The following is a 20,045-nucleotide window of genomic DNA, read 5'->3' on the forward strand; positions in this document are numbered from 1 at the left end:
ATTATGCTCACATTGTTCCCACTGCTTCGAAATGCACCATTAAATTAATAATATTTTCATGTGGACTTCATATAAATCATCCAATCATTTACAACATTGGTTCACTGTTCCGCACATTGTGCATATTATTCATTTAACTTACCGGTTAGTATTTCCCCACATAGATTCCTATATTTATGAGCTTGCTCAGGGCGCACTAACAATATTTCCTAATTTAATCAATGAAGTACGTATATATGGATTTACTGCTGAAGTCAAAACATAGGAGGTTCGTTTCCATCTCATCATCAGCAACAGCAGCAACATGCTCAATCAGTAACAGGTGGCGGACTCTCCTTTTTACCAGGAAACAACCAGGATATTCAATACCAAAATTCCACAAACCCATTGTTTATTCCTGAGCATCAAGTCCCACCTACAAGTTCATCTCCGGTCCTCATAATCTTTCCGATTCTTCTGATTTTCATTTAACTAAGTTTCTATTGTTTATCCGCTACGGATTATAAACTCGAGAAAGCTCTCGCGATCACTTTCTCGAAGGCAAACGTTACAAACGTTATTTTGTCTTGAGAATTTTGATAATACTTGCTATTGCAAATCTGTTTTTCAGGTATATCTTCGTTTTTTTTCTTACTTTCATTTACTGATTTATTTTGAGTGGAATTGCGAAAAGGTGTTTGACTTTAATCTTGTTTGTTTGTGAGTATTTGTTTGTTTAATCCTTGTGTTTTGCTTGGTTTTTGGTGTTTTTGGCGATTTTTCGTGTCACAAATGAGACGCTTCATTGTTCGCTTCGCATACGACGAGGCAACTTGACCGATAGCATAGTGGTGGTGGCCGATGGTGGCGGTGACAGTGGTTTCAGGACGAGATCCGGTTCCAGAAAGGAATGCGCTAATTGTGCCTCAAATTGTGCCTCCTCTTTATTGAGGGCGTAAATTGCGACTCTTGGGTGTAAATTGTGCTTCTTTATTGAGGGGGCGTTAATTGTGCCTTATTTTTTGAGGGCTTTAATTGTGTCTTAATTAAGGACATTAATATTTTATTATTATGCCTTAATTAAGAGCTTAATTGTCTCAATCATGAGTTTTCATGATTATGGGAATATTTTGATATAATCAGTTAAATATATCGACTTATATTCTTCTTGTTTCTCTTGTTTTATTTTCAGGATTCTTGGAAGAAGACCGGTTTTCTTTTCGGACATTAAAGTTTTATTGTCTAAATTTCCCCGGTCATCTTGCATGTCCGACGGTTAGATAATAAGCTTTCTTGAATGAAAGAATTATCACGGTGAATTGCCGATTCTCGTTGAGATTTATTCTCATTTTCAAAAAAAAAAAAAACCTTTAAATTTTCTAATTTTATCAATAATGCATAGATATAGAGATTCATTGTTAAAACCAAACTTGTAGTTTGAGCTTACTAGCCTCCTTATTTTATAACCTAAGTTAATAATTTTTTATATAAATTTAATTATATTTAAACATTATTATTGAAATATATCTCTGGATCAATTTCTAATTAGCTTATTAAAATATTTAACTATAATAACCTATTCTAACATGCTGAATAGAAATTTTATTTAACAATCTCAATAAAATTATATTAACCGAAATGTGTATATTAATTATTTAATTATTTTTTAAATTAAAAATGCATTTTTATATAATTTTATATTTATAATAAAATTAAATATACATAACTAAATAATAAATATTATCAGACATATGCACATAACATCTGTTATAAATTAGTTATGTTTAATGGTAAATTTGCATTTCCTTCGTCTCATTCGTATGTCGATGAATTAAACCACACCACACGTAAAAATAGATGGAGTATTGTAATTTGTAGAAGTCTGCCGGAGGAAAATAGATCATAAATGATTAAAATGAGAGGTGAAAAATGATGGAGTATTGTTTTATGCAATAAAAACTTGATGATTTAAAAATTATATATTTAACTTGATGATTTAACAGATTTATGACTTATTTTTAATATAATAAGATTTATAAACAATAATTTTTAGACGCTTCCAGTATTTTGAACATATGCAACAGTTTGGGTCAGGCGTCCAGCATCAACGAAAAAGATATTTTCAGTCTGTTTAATATGGGCCCTATAAGTGGGCCTAGGAAAATGATACTCTGGTCTTTATCAACCTTTTATCTGTCCACCAGTAATAAAATTCTTATTCCGCGTCTGGTTCGTGTATCCGGATCATTATAAATTTAATTATGATTCAAAACTTTCTTCAAAAAATAAATAAATATTGATGAATAATTGGTTCAAAACTTTAGTGAATGAAATTATTTAAAATAAATTTCAAACTAAAACACAAGATAACAATTAAAACATATTGTTACATAATGATGATTTGAGAGTAGTTACAGGATCACGAAACAAATCAATTCTTCGAGTCAATTTCAAATTAGTTTAAATTGATGTAAACTTCGCATTTCGGATAATATTATATGTCATATATGTGTTGGTTAAACGAAGATAAGAAAATATCTAAATAGGGTAAGAAGATGAATTATTAAAGTGCAAGAGTTCAATCAGTGACCAATTTTAGAACTAGAGATATAAACGTTTTTCACAACTTCTACAACTACAAGCAACTGTCACAAGGAGTGCTCATATAATTTGCGTTGTTCTGGAACTGTGAGTCTGTGACAGTTGTATCGTAACATGCACGACGTCTTAAAGAATAGGCAGCCGTGTCACAATTAAAATTTTTAGATGATTGATATATAATATAATAGTATAATAATACTCTCTTCGTCTCAAATTAACTGTCCTGTTTGACTTTTTCGTGTTTAATTTGACCCAATTTTGACTGAAAATTAAAAATTATTCTTTTATAATTTTACAAAATTGAAAAATAGATTTCAAAATAGATTTGATAATCTTTTAAGTGATATATTTTTTTATTATTTTATTCAATTATTTAATATACATATTTTCCAGTCAAAATCGAGTCAAATTGACCATGAAAAAGTCAAATAAGACCGTTAATTTGGGACGGAGGGAGTATCATATTTAACGAATACATCTTTTATAGAATTATGTGCTACCAATATATATAATTTAAGCTTATGCCATGTGAAAAACACGTTTTAACGAGTAAATAATGAAAACATCATTATATTTTGCTGCAGCATAATATAACATTAAAAAGATAAAATAACTATTGTATATACTTTTTGAAAAGTGCAAGAACAACTGTTCACATTATTCTCACAAACAAATTGTTATCACTTAAATCATTACCTATAATTAATATATATAATTTATGATATATCAAAAAATATGTTTTTTTATTTTTTACATTTTTAAAAAATATATTCAGATTTTTATATAATTAAATTACAGTCCCCGAAATTTGTGATTTCTTAAATTTTGGTCTGCGTCGCTCCACTTGCATACCGAGTTACCGCGGGACTATAATCGATTACTTTAAAATCATCGACATCATTTGAGTTTCCGTAGGATTATATCATACCTCGACAGTCGACATCGCTTTGAAACTTCATTTTTGAGTCCAAGGCTGGATCGATATTTTATCGCTACTGCAACTGCACTAACAGAGAGCCTTTCTATAAAGGCCTCGCAAAACCTGGGTCCATACTCGAATTACTTTGACATATACCCTAAAGGCCCAAACTCCACAAGCCCAGCTCTTTGAGATCGGACATGCACCGCAAAGAATCGTTTTCGTAAAATATAGTAATATAAGTTCGTTGGGTTACCTAAGCTGACAGCTAATAGGCTTGATTTTAAAAATTTATCGACGTAAATCAAGGTTTGCATTGAGCTTTGACTCATTTATTTTAACACAACCATCATTATTTAGCAAAGAAAGAAGCAGCAATTATCTTATTTAGACGGGAGCAAGTGACGTAGTGCATGAGGTCATACGCGTCTTTGGCATAAAACAAATTTTTAATGAAACAAAAAAGGATTATAGTTTAGGTTAATAAACTGGTAACATGTATATTGTATATAAAATTAATACGTACTCTCTCTTTTATGTTATTTTTTGACAACTTTTTTAAAACTTATTTAAAATATAATTTCATAATATAATTTTAACTTTTTTCCCCTTAATAAAAGTTTGATATTTAAATTTTTATTTAAAAGAAGAATTTTTTTAAAAAAGATTATGAAAATATATTTTATAGAAGTCAACAGTGAACAAGTTAGACGGAGTGAGTAATAAATAAATTTTCTAAGGATGGTTTGTAATTTTAGTAATAATACGTACGTTTAAGATAATATGGACAGCTAACATTGAATTTTTATATATTTTGAAAGGGACAAATTCAGGTTAGGTTCAGGTAATATTTAAGATGTACTCCTATGCAATTGCTGGCTCTTGAATATAACTCGATGAGCATCTTGCAATATTTCATGAATGAAGATAATATAATTATCCAATTTTAAAATATTGTCGGTATATATATTTCCTTGGACTCAAAATAATAATTTTATTTTTATTTAATTAAGTCTTATCAAATTTTGATCGATTGTTATAGTACCTATCATATATAAAAGGAGGTTCAAAAAGTTAGAAAATATATCTGATCTACTTTGAAATGATTCTACAGTTTCTATTCAAAATTATAAAGGAACAATTCTTTATATTTACAGTGGTATATTTAAATATTAAAAAGTCAAACTTATTATTTTAAAACGGAGTACCGGAGAATATTTTAACGGTCAGGTTGACCATAAACTCTTGTATAAATAAATAGTGTGTTTAAGGTTAGCTCTAAGTCGAAGCTATAATCAACAAACACAAATCCCAAATCTGCACTCCCTCAACGCCGAAATGAGTTCAGCCTTCCACCACTTCAGCCACCGTAAGCACTCTCTGGTCCTTAACGAGAATGTCACTCAAAATGGTGCTAAGTGTTACATTTGCATGGGACCAGTCATAAACTCTCCCACATATACTTGCCCCACTCACCAAGACGCAGCCTGTCAAAACTTCTACCTCCACAAGACTTGCGCTCATCTGCCCACCCGCATCAATCACCACAAGCACCGCCAGCACCGCGTCACCCTCGTCCCGAGACCCGATACATGTTCTTGTGACATTTGCTCACGTCCCGTGAAGATTGCCTATACATGTGACGAATGTGATTTTGATGTGTGCGTGGCTTGTACTTCTGATGAGAGGACGCTTCATCACCAAGGCCACGAGCACGAGCTTATATTGATGAATAGGAAGGCCAAGGTGGAGTGTGATGCTTGCGGCCTCGTAGCCAGAGACTCAACATATGTGTGCACAAAGTGTGAGTTCTGGATTCACAACAAGTGTGCTTTCGCGGATTCGATTGTGCCGTCTCCGCATCACCATCACCCGCTCCATCTCGTCTACTCGATTCCTAATTTCAGGCTCCGCCATGATAAACGATATTGTAAGGTCTGCAACAAGGAAGTTTACAATAGCCACTGGACGTATTACTGTCACCGCTGCACGTATTTTGTGCACATGAATTGCGCTACGTCCACGGAATCTGCTGCGTAAGTGTTGAGATGAACTGTTTTCTATATTGATACTGGCACATAATTTAAGATTGATTGAGCATAGCTATATTATTTATTCTTAAAATTTTATTTTAAATAAAAATTAAAATATGAAATTTTTGTTTACAAAAGAAAAACTAACATAAGGTCAATATATCTTTAGTTACGGCCCAAGATCAATTTGGGATGGAGGGAGTATGATCTAGTTATCATGTTTTAACTAATTTTAACTGTTTTTCAGAGATGAGACCGAGTCTGAAGTAGATCCCGAAGATTTGATTGAGAAGCTTGAAGAACGAGTTGATCAGATATCTGAGGTGTCTGAATCGGCACAATCCACTTTCGACATCCTTGCCGATCTGATATTATCTTGAAATTTGGAGTTCGATGTGTACTACAACATTATCAATCTGGTAGTCCGAATACTCGGCTTGTCTGTCTTTCATTCAGTACGTATGAAATAAGTTTTAATCTTATTTGTGTATCTTGTTGTGAAGTCTTTATTCGGAGATGTTGGATCTGGTGTAACAACTTGTGTGTTTGACTTCTCACATTTTAATAAAATGCATTTATTTTGTATCATAAAATGAAGCAAAATACCAAGATTAGCTGCAATGCTGTTTATTTTATATTGAATTTACACAATCTAAACAACAAGACATGCATGACTTCAAGTGCAATTACCTGCAATTTGCAAAGATTGACATTACTACCTTTATACTGATCATCATACAAGGTAATTAGATGCAAACTTGATTTATTTTTGTCATCTGGATAAGTATCAAAACCTTTGCATAGAAATAAAATGAGTGGTTAGTCATAAATGAATCGAATTATAAATCAAATCATCGGAAGTCCTGTGAAAGCTAAATCTCTGCAGACTTTGTCATTGGCCTATAGAAAGATTGACGAAACTCTTCTTGAAATTTTTCCTATTGTTACCCTTTCTTTCGTTTTTCTAGTTCTGCTTCAGCGTCTTTCAACTGTTGTGCTAGTGTTGATACTCTCCCTTCCAGCTCTTCGACAGTGCCTCTAGTAACGGCAGGTTTGTATGCTGATAAAAAATTGCGAGAGAAATTTTTCAGAGCATCAACACCACAGACCTGCGTGTACACTCTTCTATTAATCAGAGAGACTAGCAGGGAAGATCTTGAAAAATCAAAATAAGAACAGAGAAATTCTTCTAAATAATCAAGATGCCTCAGTGCATAAGAGTGAATGGCTTATGGCTACATATGCGAGAACGATCCATTGTGGAGTGCTTCATATCCGTGTTGAGAGTATTGGTAAAAAAATTGGAAATCGACCTTGCATGAATATCCTTTGCAGTTACATGCGAAATTCTTTACTATGTGCTGTAATTCTCCTAAGCCCTGCCTAAGTGTATCTATTTCGACTTTCGAGTTAAGAATTAACCCAAATATATGGAGATCATGCAAAAATAATAGTGCTGGAGCAGGACTCTGTATAGTTTACCTCTTCTGGCAGCAATGGCAACTTAGTAATATGGAAGTCATCATATAACATGTAGAATTGATCGAGGTACTTCTGTTGCATCTTCATTCTAGCATTTAGCAGCTTCGACTCAACAACTAGAATTATAGGAGTCCCAAAAATGGTTAGCTAATGTTCCAAACAATCATTAGTTGATTAAGAATAAGTCTTTACATTCTACTGAAACATACCTTCGTCATCAAAAAGTACTTGATTGATGATAATATTATGTGTATCTATCTCAAATTTACTGAGTTCTTGCACCAGTCTTTCTGTTTCATATAGAGAGAGGAACTCCGGAATGCATATACAGACAAAAGTTGTCAAATCCTGTCAACCAAGATACGATGGCTTTAGTTTGACAGACTTGAACAATTACCCATAAAACTGATATGCAAAGATGATGGAAAAAGAAAATTATTAACTGAAAAATAATTATTGATGCATGCAATTTAGATTTTCTTTGTTAAGTCTCTTCTAAATAGAATTCACCCTCATACTCAAATATATAGACTCTAGAGCGGTGGAGAAAAATTTTCATGTGCTCAAGTGGGATTCCTAGAGGGCTTACAGTATAATAGAATATTATTCGGGGTTTTGTGATGATTGCCAATAGTAGGCCTATATCAAGGTTAGAAAGCTTTCAGGATGCCAGTTTAAATGATTTTAAGTACCAATAAGTTAAGAACAATCAAGAACCTGAAATAGAGGTGCAGGAGTTTATCTGGTCAAAGGCTGCGATCTGTAGATTGTGATGTCGGGATCACATCATATTCTCATAGGAGGTGCAGATCAAGTTCTCGTGGTTGCTCTGATTTCGTTGTGCCAGTTAATAAAAAAATAAAATAAAATCTCACTTTATGCTTCTTACAGTATTTTGCTTGTCCATTGACAATAGTTCAGTTATTGTTTTCTTCCAGTTCAGTTATGAAGACAGTATCTAAAATTCTAAATAGATCAGTTATCATGGCAGAAGCAAGGTCAGTAATGGTCTATTAGTAAATTATTACTAATTTATGCTTTACGGTTCTGGACTTGTGTTGGACATGTTAGAAGCCATCTATGTCTCAGTACTGAATACTGTTATGGAAAAACAAGGTAGAAAATACAGAAAGTTGAACGACATATAATTATACATATCAGAAAAATTAAGAAGAGATCATACTGGATCCCTAAATTGTTTGTTCACTTGTTGAATTATATCCTTCATGCCCTCAATCCTTCCAAGAATTGCATCCTCGCCAAATTCATCACCCACGCCAAACAGACGAGTCATCTGCCATGTAACATTTAGCATAAAGCGAGACATTATACATTCGAGTGATAATATTTATACACTCAACATACATAGTACTAGCAAAATACTCAAATTTACTTCATAACTAATTATTTAGGTCATAGAAGGAATGTCTTGTAGTTTTAGGCATCATAAGCTATAAATACAATTTTCATTTTTCACCTGTACGATTATTGGATAAAAAGAGGGACAAACTAGGGTTCCTGAAGCAGACAGAAGAATATAGACAAGAACAAAAATGAGGGACCATCAGAATTCATTGCGTGTAGAGTTTGTAAGTTTGTATATGAACTCGACCCTATAGATGTAAGCATACATATGACATACATCATGAGAAGTACCAAGAAAATTACTAATCTGAAAGATATAGAACTCTCATTCCGTATTGAGAACACACCTGACCTAACATCCCGCCAAATTTATTCTTTAAGCTCATCAACTGCCCAAGACCCTTTTCCAATGTTGTAGGAAATTGCAACAGCCGGAGAGTATGACCAGTGGGAGCTGTATCAAATACTATTATAGAGTAGTCCATTGTTTGCACCAATCTGCAAGAAGTAATTTAGTGCACAAAGATTAAGGGGGGATTCAATTCGTATTGAGTTTATGACAGAACTGTACATTATATATCAAATGCTCTGCAGAAAAAAATTGCAAAACACAACACATGAAAGGTACAAAATATTTGACTCTCATGGTGCCCATTTGAACCAGAGCCTATATACAAACACCTGTAGGGCAAAGTAAAATTATGCACCAATTTGTTACCTACATATTTGCTGCAAAGTGAATTGCGTAACTACAAACAATAGTATACAACATTCACGGTCTGCAGACAAGATCAAACCACAGACTCTATCTGTATTTATATCATAAACATTTATGATGAAGCTTACTTCAGCATCTCGCCAAAACTCATAGCCTCATCGATTCCAGGAATTGCATTTGATAAATCAGATATAAAACCATCCATTCCATCCAGCTCTACTTCATCCTCATGCTCCACAGTAGGATCTACCTCCTACGAAACAACAGCCATGGGATCATAAACATACTACCAACACTGATTTCCTTAAATACGAACACAGCTATCGACAAGACAGAGTAAGACAGCCAACAAAATAAATAATTGCCAATACTATGATGAATACTTGAAATAAGAAATTTTTTTGAAGTTTGAACAAGATGAAATTTTTCTGAAACATACGCGACAAATCACAGCATCTGGGGTCAAATGCTTTTTTTAACTGTATCTATTAATGTTTTAATTATTTGCAGTATGCTGTATCTAAGCAACATGGACTGGCAAATGTAAAGTAAACATATTGCTTCTAAAAGAAAGCAATCTAGGTAATTGGATGCCTATAACTGCAATATTTATCTCAAGAATTTATTGTGATTTTCTGCTGTTTCTGGATATGACTTATTCTGTAAGAAATTTAACCTTAAGAAAATCCCACACTAACTTATGATTTTATTTTAAGAACTTTTCAACCTAATTTGCAGGTGAATAGGTGATGATACCTAGCTCTCTTACAATGGTGAAAACGTCACTGATATAAGAAAACACTTAACTTTAGATTTAGCACATACGTCAATAGAATTCATTAAGTAATCAGATCACATTCTACACAAACATAAACAAAAACCATTCGATATGTTACACATCCAAATCACTAACCACGCCCTTAAAAAGCTACAAACGACATATCCTATACTAATAAATACTACTATCATAACAGAAAACATTCCTAAATGATTTGGTATAAGGACTTCAAAATCGACACTTGCAACTATTTAAACCCCAATATTACCCCAACCGGCTCACTTATCAAATTTTTCTTCTCTTCATTTCCATTAAATTTCAGCAACATTTTGCATGGCACGTAATCGACAAAAACACAAACACGCAAACTCAACAATGACAAGAGTATAACAATATTACATCATGTGTGTCCGTGTAAAGATGACATAAAATTACCATGGCATATAAATTGGTGAAGCCATTAACAAGATTGGGGGTCTTAGTAAATCTCTGTTGAAAAGCATCACTGAGATTATGAGCAGGATCAGTAGATATGATCAAAACAGAGGACCTAACCCTGGACAAAAGAATTGATATAATTGAGCTGCATGTTGTTTTTCCAACACCTCCTTTGCCACCAACAAATACCCATTTCAAACTCTGTTGATCCAGTACATTTTGCACACTTCCTTCTGGTATTTCACCTGATGCCATTGAAAATCAAGTTTCACTTTTTTTGCTTCTTTTTCATGTGATCTATCAAACCCTTAAATTTTTTAATGATTGATTGAGAGATCTGATGTGCACAATGCATCAAAATTGCATCTTCCGTGTTTCATCATATTGGGAGAGTTTAAAGCTCTGTTTGGCAATTAAATTAATCAGGTTTAAATTTAACATTCAAGAGGTATAATATTGATTTTTTTAAAAATACTCTATTCGTTCCAAAGTTTTTATCTTATATATATTATTAAAGTAAATTAACCAAATTTTATTTAAATATTACGATCTTTTGTTTTATTTAACATTTTCTAATTAAATAGACCAAATTTTAAATAAGTATTGTAGATAAAATATTTGATATAACAAAATTTGTACCACTAGAAAATATATTTTATATATTTTTCAAATCATGTAAATTATATAAGAAAAAAAGTAATAGTCAGAATTCACTCAATTTAATTATAAAAAATTTAAATAAGATAAAAAAATTGTGACAGAAAAGATAATATGTTACTATCCTAAAAAGGTAAAATAAATTTTCCTAACAAAACGTTGCGGAAATAATCTCTCGTCAAACCGAAATTTACTGTGGAGAGACTTCTAGCAACGCAGAAAAATTCATAATCTTAATCAATTGGTACATGTATCAATCCGTCGTATACAAGATCGATAAATGTATCGACGATTGCAAGAGAATTTGAGAGTCCTCTGTACATATACATATTTATAAAGCAGTACTATGAAACCTCAAGCTGCTGGCTTGGCTTCAAAATATTGGAGTAATCTTAATAACAAGTCCAGGAAAAACATCATCAGGATCTTGAATATGAGGATTTTGCTCAATAATAAAAGGGTCGTTGCATTTGTCACTTATGGTATGCAGAGTTTCTCCTTCTCCGACGATGTAAATTTGGTCGCAAATTCTGCCTAAGGGTATGAGTCGATCACCGCCAACTCCAAAGCCGCCATGATCATCATCTCTGAACAAATCTCCGGTGAAAGATGTTATGAAAACGAGTGTAACAATGACTATGTAACATGAGTACCACGAAGCTGTTGTGTCGGCTCCATTCTGAGACTTCATGTGCGGACAAGAAGCTCAGGGAACTGCAGAGAAAGATCAATTGAATACTATATGAGTGGATTCTGCCTAGAGAGATTGCGTAAACTATTTATAGAGAAAGAGATGGAAGAACATGTAACCCGAATTGCTAAAAGAGATTGATGTTTCGGGTCCTCGATTCGGTCAATACACTGAAAATACTACACATTTGAAGTTGCAATTAGAGGGCTAAGCAATTGCAGTCGCAAGGTGTGGGCTGTTATTCTATCAGCCTCCGAGAAACTGGGAAATTAGAAACTATATACAAGCACACATCAAATATTAAACTAATCAATTTTCAATGTGCCAAAAATGTTTCCATCGTGCTGATGTTAGATGTTCTGATGGAAATACTATTACATGTTATTTTCATGGACATCATGTTTGTGGCTCAAAATTCCCACTCTTTGACCATAGAGCTGCCCAAAGTCATACAACACATTTCTTGCTTCTAATGTGAACAATATTAGACAACACTTGCAATGCTGGTTCTCATCGTTCTCGAGTCCTCCATAGTGAACGTCCTCAACTTATTTGTTAAATGGCCAGACGAACTTACAGAAGAAGGTTGTAGATAGGAATTAGGCGGGTGGCCTCGTACACTTTCACCAAATAAAATTCCTAATTTTACTCACAGGGAGTGAAAATTGAATGAAAACAATTCATTCCCCCACTAAAAATAACCGAGAGTTGAGATGGACCAATTTTGCAACATGACAACTTTAGTTACCCTCATTCAATGCTAATTGCAAGGCTTGTTCTGCTTCTTTGAGGAAAAGTCTGGTGAGCTGCTTTTGCCCACGTCGATATATAATACTTGCCCATTTGTTCCTACTAAATGTCGTTTCATCAGCTGAGATATTGGCACCATTGCTGTCAAGAATAATAAGACTTTAGTGACCAAAGATAGCATATGCCACAAGTTGGTTAAAAGGTGAATTCATGTGTTGCCAAGTTCCTACTAAATGTATAAAGAATGTGCATGACATCAAACACACATAGCCCAAGTCTATATCAATCCAGTCATAATGTTTACAAGTTCTTGAAGACATGACAACACAAATTGCAATCTTGTTAAGAGATCTTAAATTCATCTGAACACTAAAATATGCATGCTTGAGTATTTTTATTTTTTTTTAAAGAAATTATTCTAAAGTTTGGCCGACTGCCTAGTTCAATCAGGGGGAATCTACTTTATGTAGGATATCAAGCAAGATAATCGGAAGTCGTAAAAAAGAGAATGGAAAAGACGCCTTGATTGCCTTGAATACTCCGGAAAAACAAGTTTTGCCAAAGAAAAGTGAGCCTAAACCTATCAACCCGCGAGTCCAGGAACACGTTTACAGTCATCAGCATGTAAATAATTTTTTATTAAGTCTTGCAGAAAGTGTTTGGATTTCGGAACTAGACAAGCAGACTTAAGAAGATAATATGTAACTTATTAAACTAATTATCCAGAAGAACATTATGTTACGATAAAATTACATTAAAAAATACGGACTGGTGGAATCGATGCCAAAAAGATGTTTGAGTATCATAGTTATTAGTTAATATTCACCTTAAGCCTATCTAGGGTTTACAGATAGGAACGATATATATCTCTTTAAAGCTAAAAATTGACTCACTTGAAGCATTCTTTTGAGTTATTGGCCTTCTGAAGCAATTCAGTGTCAGCGTCCTCTGTCCCAGAAGCCTCTTCAAGATCCATCATTCTAACATTCAACAAAAATTTAAACAAGCAAATATATAATGTCGCAAATATATCTGGAAAAGAAGAAACCTGTACACATTTAACAAAAGATAATAGCGCCATCAATCATAAATCAGGTGGTAAAGTAAAAGAAAGCAACATCCTTCTCTTTTCTTTTTTTTTTGAACTATCAATAACACTAGTGATAACCACTTATCATTTGAAAGCCACTACTATGACACATAATTTATCCGGTGTTGCGGTTAATAGAAGAGATTTTTTTAGTAAATGGTCTTTTCTAACTGTTACTTCATATTAAGAAGATCGACGAGAAGTTGCAAAGCTCCAGAATCACCACAAGCTTCCCATATAGCACCTTGAACTTCGGTATCAGATGGTTGCCTCTCCCCCCCGGAACCAACTAGCTGTGTAAGAGGAAAATCAGTCACATTCAACAATCAATACGACCATAAAATTCCTTTGGCATTACATCCATGAACCAAAAACTATTAAACAGAGCACGACTGCCTATAAATTTCGTTGTTTAATAACTAATGTGAAGTAGCCAATATGTACCTCGATATAATTCAGGGAAAATAGAATCCTAGCAATCAAAGTAGTACTAATTTGTAAGCTAATGGCTTACTGGTATTCTCAACTACTAACCACCGATTCTCTATTAAAGGAGAAGATACAGGGATCTGATTACCTCCGTGAGTAATGATGAAACACGATGTATGTCCTCTTCTTGCATAGCTATAGTCCTCAACGAAGCCATGAATTTCTCGGGAAAAACAAGTTTGCCAATGTAAGATGGCAGCTTGCGCTGACCAGACCAACTATAGTTGCAAACATGACTAGTGGTACCATTTGAATTGCTTTCTTTTTGTTTATCGGATGCTTCAAAAAGACCATGACGCAGTAAAATTCTAGGTAAAAGACATCTCATGTCACCTTTCTGCATAAGAAATTAAGTTTTCAATGACTATGCTATATTTCATACGACTGTGAGGCCTAAGGAGTAGATATTAGCAGACAGACTTTCTAAACATTAGTTCTTATGAGACAAATCAGATACAAATAATAAATGCTTATATTTGACAATCACATGAGAAGTAACATGGTCTGTGAGTCATAATCCATACAGAGTAGAAGATATCATCACCAATACTTTTTTTTTTTTTGAAAATCATCACCACCAATACTTGGTATAGTAATAAGTTTTGGTATATTAATAATTTCACTCTTGAGACTAGGAAAGAAATATGCATATCATCACCAATACTTGGTATATTAATAATTTCACTCTTGAGATTAGGAAAAAAATATGCAACTGAACATGCATGGTCCATAAATCTGAAGTTACAGACTTACAGTAATGATATCTCATGGAGTATATATAACTGACGATTTAAACAATATATTGCACACATGATGACAACTAACCTGTGCTTCTAGAAGCTGCAATTTAGATTCAAAAAAGGGAACATTCTGAATAGCCTCTGAAGGATAGTGGACCTGCATAAAACTTACATTTGTCACTGATTCAAATGCGGATCTATAAACCATGTTGACTAAGATGAAGATAGGCCAAAAATAGGCCAGGTTCAGCAACAAAAAAAGGTACCAGTAATGCAGCATTTTTAGGCCCATTTATGGAGAAATGGATTAGTATAGAATAGAAGAGTGTAGATGCTGATTTGGCTGTACAAAGGAATTACCATGAGATAATCATCTGGATTATTATCGACAACAAATCCATACAGGTATAGCAACTCCTGCATCATATAGGAAATGAATTTCATAGTAATTTGTGTAAATAAAGTACAAGCACAAAATAAAGAATACCGTAAATAATCATAGATGAAGCTACATTCCTTTTTTAGAGAATTCTGCTGGGCAGGATATCTATTTGATCATGCTAGTGCATAAACAGTAAGTCAAGTATATAGCTAAAGCATAATGATTGCTATTTGCTAATTTCTTTTCAAGATAGGACCACATTCTTCCACAAATTGGGAAACTAACCAAATTAAGTGAATATCATGAGTTATGCTTATGACAGCACACAACAATTCTCCAGGACAAGTTCGTAACATAATTCATGAAAATCGCAAACGATGCCCCAGTAAAGGTGGCACGTGGACAAACATAAAAGCCTTCTAGTTGCACAGTTCAAGTATGGACATGAAATATCATCTTTCTGTTAGAATAATAGCTAATGCAAGATAAGAAGTAAATATTGGTATGAAAAATATTATTATACCTCATTTCCTTTGTCGCCATAACTAATTGATATCTCTTTTTCAGTAGACTGGGAACCTTGGACCACTTGCGATTGCACATATAAGGAAACAGTATCAGTCGGTTAGAAACCTTACTTAATAATGAACATAAACTGTATATCATTTTGGTAGTTGATGAAACAATCAGGGGCTTGGTGCGCTTGATAAAGGAAAAACCTAAGAAATCATGAAAGATTACTACCAGAAAGAAGGTACATAGACAAAGGAACTCCAGTAGTCAATCCTGTTCCATCAACTTCCCATGTGGCAGAAGCCTTTATATCTGTAAAATTCTTGCACTAAATGAATCAAATATCTATGTCGACCTTACAATCTGTCTATACAGTATCAAAAACATATACACAAGGAAGAAACACAAGACACTGTAATGGCAGATCAGATATACTTGACTACTCACAGATAACTACACTGTCATATCTAAACTACTATCAACAAGCATAACAAATTTAGCTTACTATCAGCAATTCAGCACAATGGAAAACACTAGTTAAATTACATTCACCGCACAGTTGGTTTTCCATAACTCAAATTACATGCCCTGGTCAAGAAAGATTTATGCCCTATTTAATGAAATCCTTCAATTACCGTGATTGCAAAAATCTATAGCAGGGACAAGGCCCTCAACCCAAACAGTCTCTTCTTGTACTGGAGAGGAAGTGATTGCAGCAGCCTGGATTTTGACACCTTTAAGCTCGAGGCCTGGAAGAAAAAGAGGGGGGGGGATACGATGTAATCTTCACTGAATTAATGAGGAGAAAAATTATCACAAAGTAAATGAATAACAGAGGAAGGGGAACTCACTCTTGCCACTGTTTTTGCTAGCCAGCTCCTCATCATTCAAGGATGACCCATTGCCCAAAAGAGTGCTATCTTGAGGTTCATGATTTTCTGGAAACACATACGATCGTGGAAGAGGAATACTCAAAGCACGAGTCCAGAAAATGGAATTTGCCCTATGACAATGTCAGTTTGACAAATTAGCTTCTCAACTCATGTTGCTAAATATATACTCAGATCAAGAAGAAAATTCCGGGCACAAAGCATAGCGAAAAAGCAAAGACACTTACCACAGGAAATCCTCAAAACTGACTTGGCTGTTCAAAGCAGAAAAAAATATGCATAAACGAATAAATGAGATTTAATAATATAAATTTGCATAAATAACTTCGTTGATTGTAGTAAGAAAATTAGAAGGCCAGAGGATACTTAAAATGCAAAACCATATCCGGTGATGGTTACTTGAAGCTCTGAAACATTGAAGTGTAAAAAAGGCAACTCTTGTGAAGTCAAAAGCACTAACATAGTTTTGGTAATGTTACTGAAATCCATGAGCTTAAATTACAAGATAAATTCGCCAAAAACATATAAATTTCAGAATAAGCATCATATTGCACAGACCTTGCTGAAATCTTGTATCATCGAGATATTCAGGCATGTTTTAACAGCATTACTAATGATGCCTTAAGTTAGAGGCATAGACCTAATCAACAAAACAAACAGACCTTTCAGAATCTCCATCAAGGTCCAATAATCTCTTCACTAATGTTTCCACTTTATCAATGTAGATGGATTGCAACTTTTTCTTCTGCAATGGAACCATTTACAATCAAATTAATGTACATTACTGACATAGCATTTTCACAGATAATTCGATCCTCAGTTTTAAGATTATTAATCAAATAAGCTAGAGATAGTGCCTCAATAATATGATACCAAACAATACCTTGTTTGACGGATCCAACAAAGAACCAGAAAGATGGTGCTTATTTATAAAGTAATATAAAGCATTTTAAACCAGATATGCTTACATATCGACTTTATACCTGCAATTCAGTTGCACGATATAACGTGGTCCCTCTAAGCTCTAAAAGCTCATCTTCATTAAACCAAAGAGGATTACCGAAGGTTGTTGGAAGCACATCAAGATACCTAATTATTATCATCGTAAAAAATGGATATTACTAGCACTTCAAAAACATCCTACCATTTCAAGTATAGACTATTCTATAGCAGAGTACACATACGGCTTCCATGTAGACTTCTTTCTCAAACGTTCCAGCATTAGAAACAAGATCATCAAGAAACGGTCATCCACGTCACCTTCCTCATACATTGCTGAACACTCAGGTCCCAATAGAGGATCTTGTAGAACCCGCATTGGAGTTATAGCTAGATCCAAAGGAACAACTAGCAGAATCCCTGCAGTAATTATGGCACACATCAATCAAACTGACCCGCTAAGCTAGTATTTCCCTTTCCGAAAGAACTAAAAGAACAATGATTTATGCAAAATGTTTCGCCACATAATATAGCAATAGATACAGATCATATAGTCAAAAAAATGCCTCTCTTGAAGAGCTGGACTAGGGGCACAGATGAGTACACTAGTAAATTTCACCCACTCAAGACCCTAGTTTCAACTTACAAACGAGGTATATTAAGTACAATTAATTTTGTTCGGGTACAACTTGTAACAAGAACATACTAAAACAAACCATACATTACTAACTTTTCACTACCCTCTAAACTCCCAATGCATCAATCCCTAATCCTCATAACTTTAAGAGCACAAATTTCCGACAATTAACGGCAAATCCAGGATATGGGTAATCAATATAACTAATCAAGCCTCAAAATCACGAATCACATTCACTTGTCAAAATCCCTAAAAATCATAAAACAAGATGAAAAAATTCAAATTCTTGAAATTACCATCATTCTCAGAGACACCATCAGAAGAAAAAATACCAAACCCTTTAGTTGAATCGCAGTACTTAATTTTGCAGCCACGTAACTCTACTCGATTTACCTGCAATTCATATTGAAATTACTTCAAATGATCAAATCCAAGAACTTAACAGCACAAATATGAAAAGAAGAAAAAACACACACATAAGTTATGAATAATTTACAACCTTCAACCATTCCAGGAAAAATTCCAGCTTTGATTCTTCTGGGGTGGCCATGGCCGCGTTAAACCAGAGGTTTAAGAATGGGTTTTATAATTATAATGATAATGATATTTTACGCGTATCAAAATATGAACGTTGATAAAATAATGAGTAGTATCTTTTTAATTTGATATAATAATTTTCTGATTCAACCGTTTGTATATCCTCTATCAGATTCTTTACTAAATATTTTATATATTATATTATTGGAAACACAATTAACTATTTAAAAATTTTAGTTTCTTTAAAGTTGTAAATAAATATATTTAATATATTTAATAAGTTTTTAAAAATATATATATTTAATATATTCATGTTGATAGAAAAATTACGAAATTAACTAAAAAAGGCACACTAATTGATTTCTCTCAATTTGTCATTCGAATCTAATGAAATTTATGAATCTTAATAACTCATAGCTACTAGATTTGTTAAAAATATTACAAATTATAGATGTGTTTAAATTAATCGAAGATAAATACCTTTTAAATATTAAAAATTTCATTGCTTTATAAAATTTAGAAAAATTTATTGGTTTTTAAATATAATAATGATTTTTTTGTTGTGTCCGAATTTAACATACTACCTGAATACAATCAAATTTAGTGAGCTTTTTATATTCAAACAAATTATATAATGCTAATGGATTCGAAGAAAATTAAATAATTAAAAAATAATTAGCTTTTACTCGTTGATATATAAAATAATATATTTACCTATAATATGTATTTGAGAAATATATCATAGTTTTTACTAAAAAAATATGGTTTCCAAGTATATTACATATTTATTTTTAACTATTTTTCTTGATGTTTTTTAATTATTTTTTTTAACAAGGTATTATTTCAATTAAGGTTGTTCATTAGAGAGGTTGCAAAAGTATAGAAAATTCTTTAAATAATTAATCCTAATCTTAATATGATTTTGTATGATCAAGGAGACAAGGACTAGGAACCATTACAAATAGGGGTTTTCTTTTTCTGTTGTCATTGTTATCAACAGTATGATGATGCAGCCGACCACATGTTACATGGAACTACTTCCAACTGAGCTTAAGTTGAAGATCATAACCTGTCTATGGGGAGCTGATGTCGTTAACCTTGCCTCCGTCACTCATGAATGGCGGCGATTAGCATCACAAGTCCATGGCATGACCCTGCTCCCCGCTGATAAAAAGTTAAAGATCATAGATTATTTACAAGTAGAGGATGTTCTGAAGCTGCCTTGCCTTAACCGTGAATGGCGTCGATTCATGCAAGTACGTGTTGCTGATAACGGGTGGTGGGAGAAGATGTGTTTTGCCGACGACTCTTGGAAACAAGTGTGGGAGGATTTTCCTAGTTTTCAGGAATATTGCGCAAATTGGAAGCAAAATTATATCGAGTGGATCCTGTATGAGCGAGACATGGCTTTGTACTG

General features: G+C 33.4%; 3 protein-coding genes and 1 long non-coding RNA gene across 6 annotated transcripts; 2 read left to right on the forward strand and 2 right to left on the reverse strand.

Moving 5' to 3' along the window:
* The first annotated feature begins 549 nt into the window (after positions 1–549).
* Positions 550–1,315, forward strand: LOC135150880 (uncharacterized). The gene is made up of 2 exons (XR_010289339.1): positions 550–610; positions 1,172–1,315. It is a non-coding gene; the product is annotated as an uncharacterized LOC135150880 (long non-coding RNA).
* A 3,451-nt stretch (positions 1,316–4,766) lies between these two features.
* On the forward strand, positions 4,767–6,135 carry LOC108209495 (protein VACUOLELESS GAMETOPHYTES-like). The gene is made up of 2 exons (XM_017380428.2): positions 4,767–5,535; positions 5,780–6,135. The coding sequence occupies exons 1-2, from the start codon at positions 4,838–4,840 to the stop codon at positions 5,910–5,912; spliced, it is 831 nt and encodes a 276-aa protein (XP_017235917.1). The 5' UTR covers positions 4,767–4,837; the 3' UTR covers positions 5,913–6,135.
* Positions 6,136–6,313: 178 nt separating this feature from the next.
* LOC108208306 (ATPase GET3A) lies at positions 6,314–10,704 on the reverse strand. Its single transcript, XM_017378821.2, has 7 exons — positions 10,311–10,704; positions 9,226–9,350; positions 8,727–8,877; positions 8,198–8,308; positions 7,224–7,362; positions 7,015–7,130; positions 6,314–6,641 (listed from the first exon to the last, which is right to left on the reverse strand). Exons 1-7 carry the CDS (start codon positions 10,566–10,568, stop codon positions 6,477–6,479), a joined length of 1,065 nt encoding a protein of 354 aa, XP_017234310.2. The 5' UTR covers positions 10,569–10,704; the 3' UTR covers positions 6,314–6,476.
* Positions 10,705–11,957: 1,253 nt separating this feature from the next.
* LOC108207896 (uncharacterized) lies at positions 11,958–18,730 on the reverse strand. Of its 3 annotated transcripts, none has more exons than XM_064088467.1 (16): positions 18,591–18,730; positions 18,388–18,484; positions 17,700–17,874; positions 17,499–17,604; positions 17,178–17,260; positions 16,743–16,769; positions 16,477–16,628; positions 16,261–16,374; positions 15,857–15,937; positions 15,636–15,700; positions 15,091–15,147; positions 14,816–14,887; positions 14,079–14,327; positions 13,679–13,794; positions 13,305–13,391; positions 11,958–12,552 (listed from the first exon to the last, which is right to left on the reverse strand). In XM_064088467.1, the coding sequence occupies exons 1-16, from the start codon at positions 18,639–18,641 to the stop codon at positions 12,402–12,404; spliced, it is 1,683 nt and encodes a 560-aa protein (XP_063944537.1). In that variant the 5' UTR covers positions 18,642–18,730; the 3' UTR covers positions 11,958–12,401. The 3 variants fall into 3 exon arrangements, 2 of the variants coding, with proteins under 2 accessions (XP_063944537.1, XP_063944538.1); XM_064088468.1 differs by having other exon boundaries at positions 18,429–18,484; positions 18,591–18,656; XR_010289341.1 differs by lacking the exon at positions 13,679–13,794 and having other exon boundaries at positions 12,410–12,552.
* Positions 18,731–20,045: the final 1,315 nt, after the last annotated feature.

This window comes from Daucus carota, chromosome 2 (genome assembly GCF_001625215.2).
Source record: "Daucus carota subsp. sativus chromosome 2, DH1 v3.0, whole genome shotgun sequence".
NCBI lineage: Eukaryota > Viridiplantae > Streptophyta > Magnoliopsida > Apiales > Apiaceae > Daucus > Daucus carota.

What these genes read in the sequence shown, in the direction of transcription:
- LOC108209495 (XM_017380428.2), top strand. Translation starts at nt 4,838, where the DNA reads ATGAGTTCAGCCTTCCACCACTTCAGCCACCGTAAGCACTCTCTGGTC. An exon ending in ACGTCCACGGAATCTGCTGC is followed by an intron (nt 5,536 to 5,779) that starts GTAAGTGTTGAG and finishes ACTGTTTTTCAG; the next exon opens with AGATGAGACCGAGTCTGAAG.
- LOC108208306 (XM_017378821.2), bottom strand. Translation starts at nt 10,568, where the DNA reads ATGGCATCAGGTGAAATACCAGAAGGAAGTGTGCAAAATGTACTGGAT. An exon ending in AGTTTTGGCGAGATGCTGAA is followed by an intron (nt 8,878 to 9,225) that starts GTAAGCTTCATC and finishes TACTTCTTGCAG; the next exon opens with ATTGGTGCAAACAATGGACT. An exon ending in TGCCATTGCTGCCAGAAGAG is followed by an intron (nt 6,642 to 7,014) that starts GTAAACTATACA and finishes GTGTACACGCAG; the next exon opens with GTCTGTGGTGTTGATGCTCT.
- LOC108207896 (XM_064088467.1), bottom strand. Translation starts at nt 18,641, where the DNA reads ATGGCCACCCCAGAAGAATCAAAGCTGGAATTTTTCCTGGAATGGTTG. An exon ending in CTTGATGGAGATTCTGAAAG is followed by an intron (nt 16,770 to 17,177) that starts GTCTGTTTGTTT and finishes TGCTTTGAACAG; the next exon opens with CCAAGTCAGTTTTGAGGATT. An exon ending in TAGCAAAAACAGTGGCAAGA is followed by an intron (nt 16,375 to 16,476) that starts GTGAGTTCCCCT and finishes TTTTTCTTCCAG; the next exon opens with GCCTCGAGCTTAAAGGTGTC.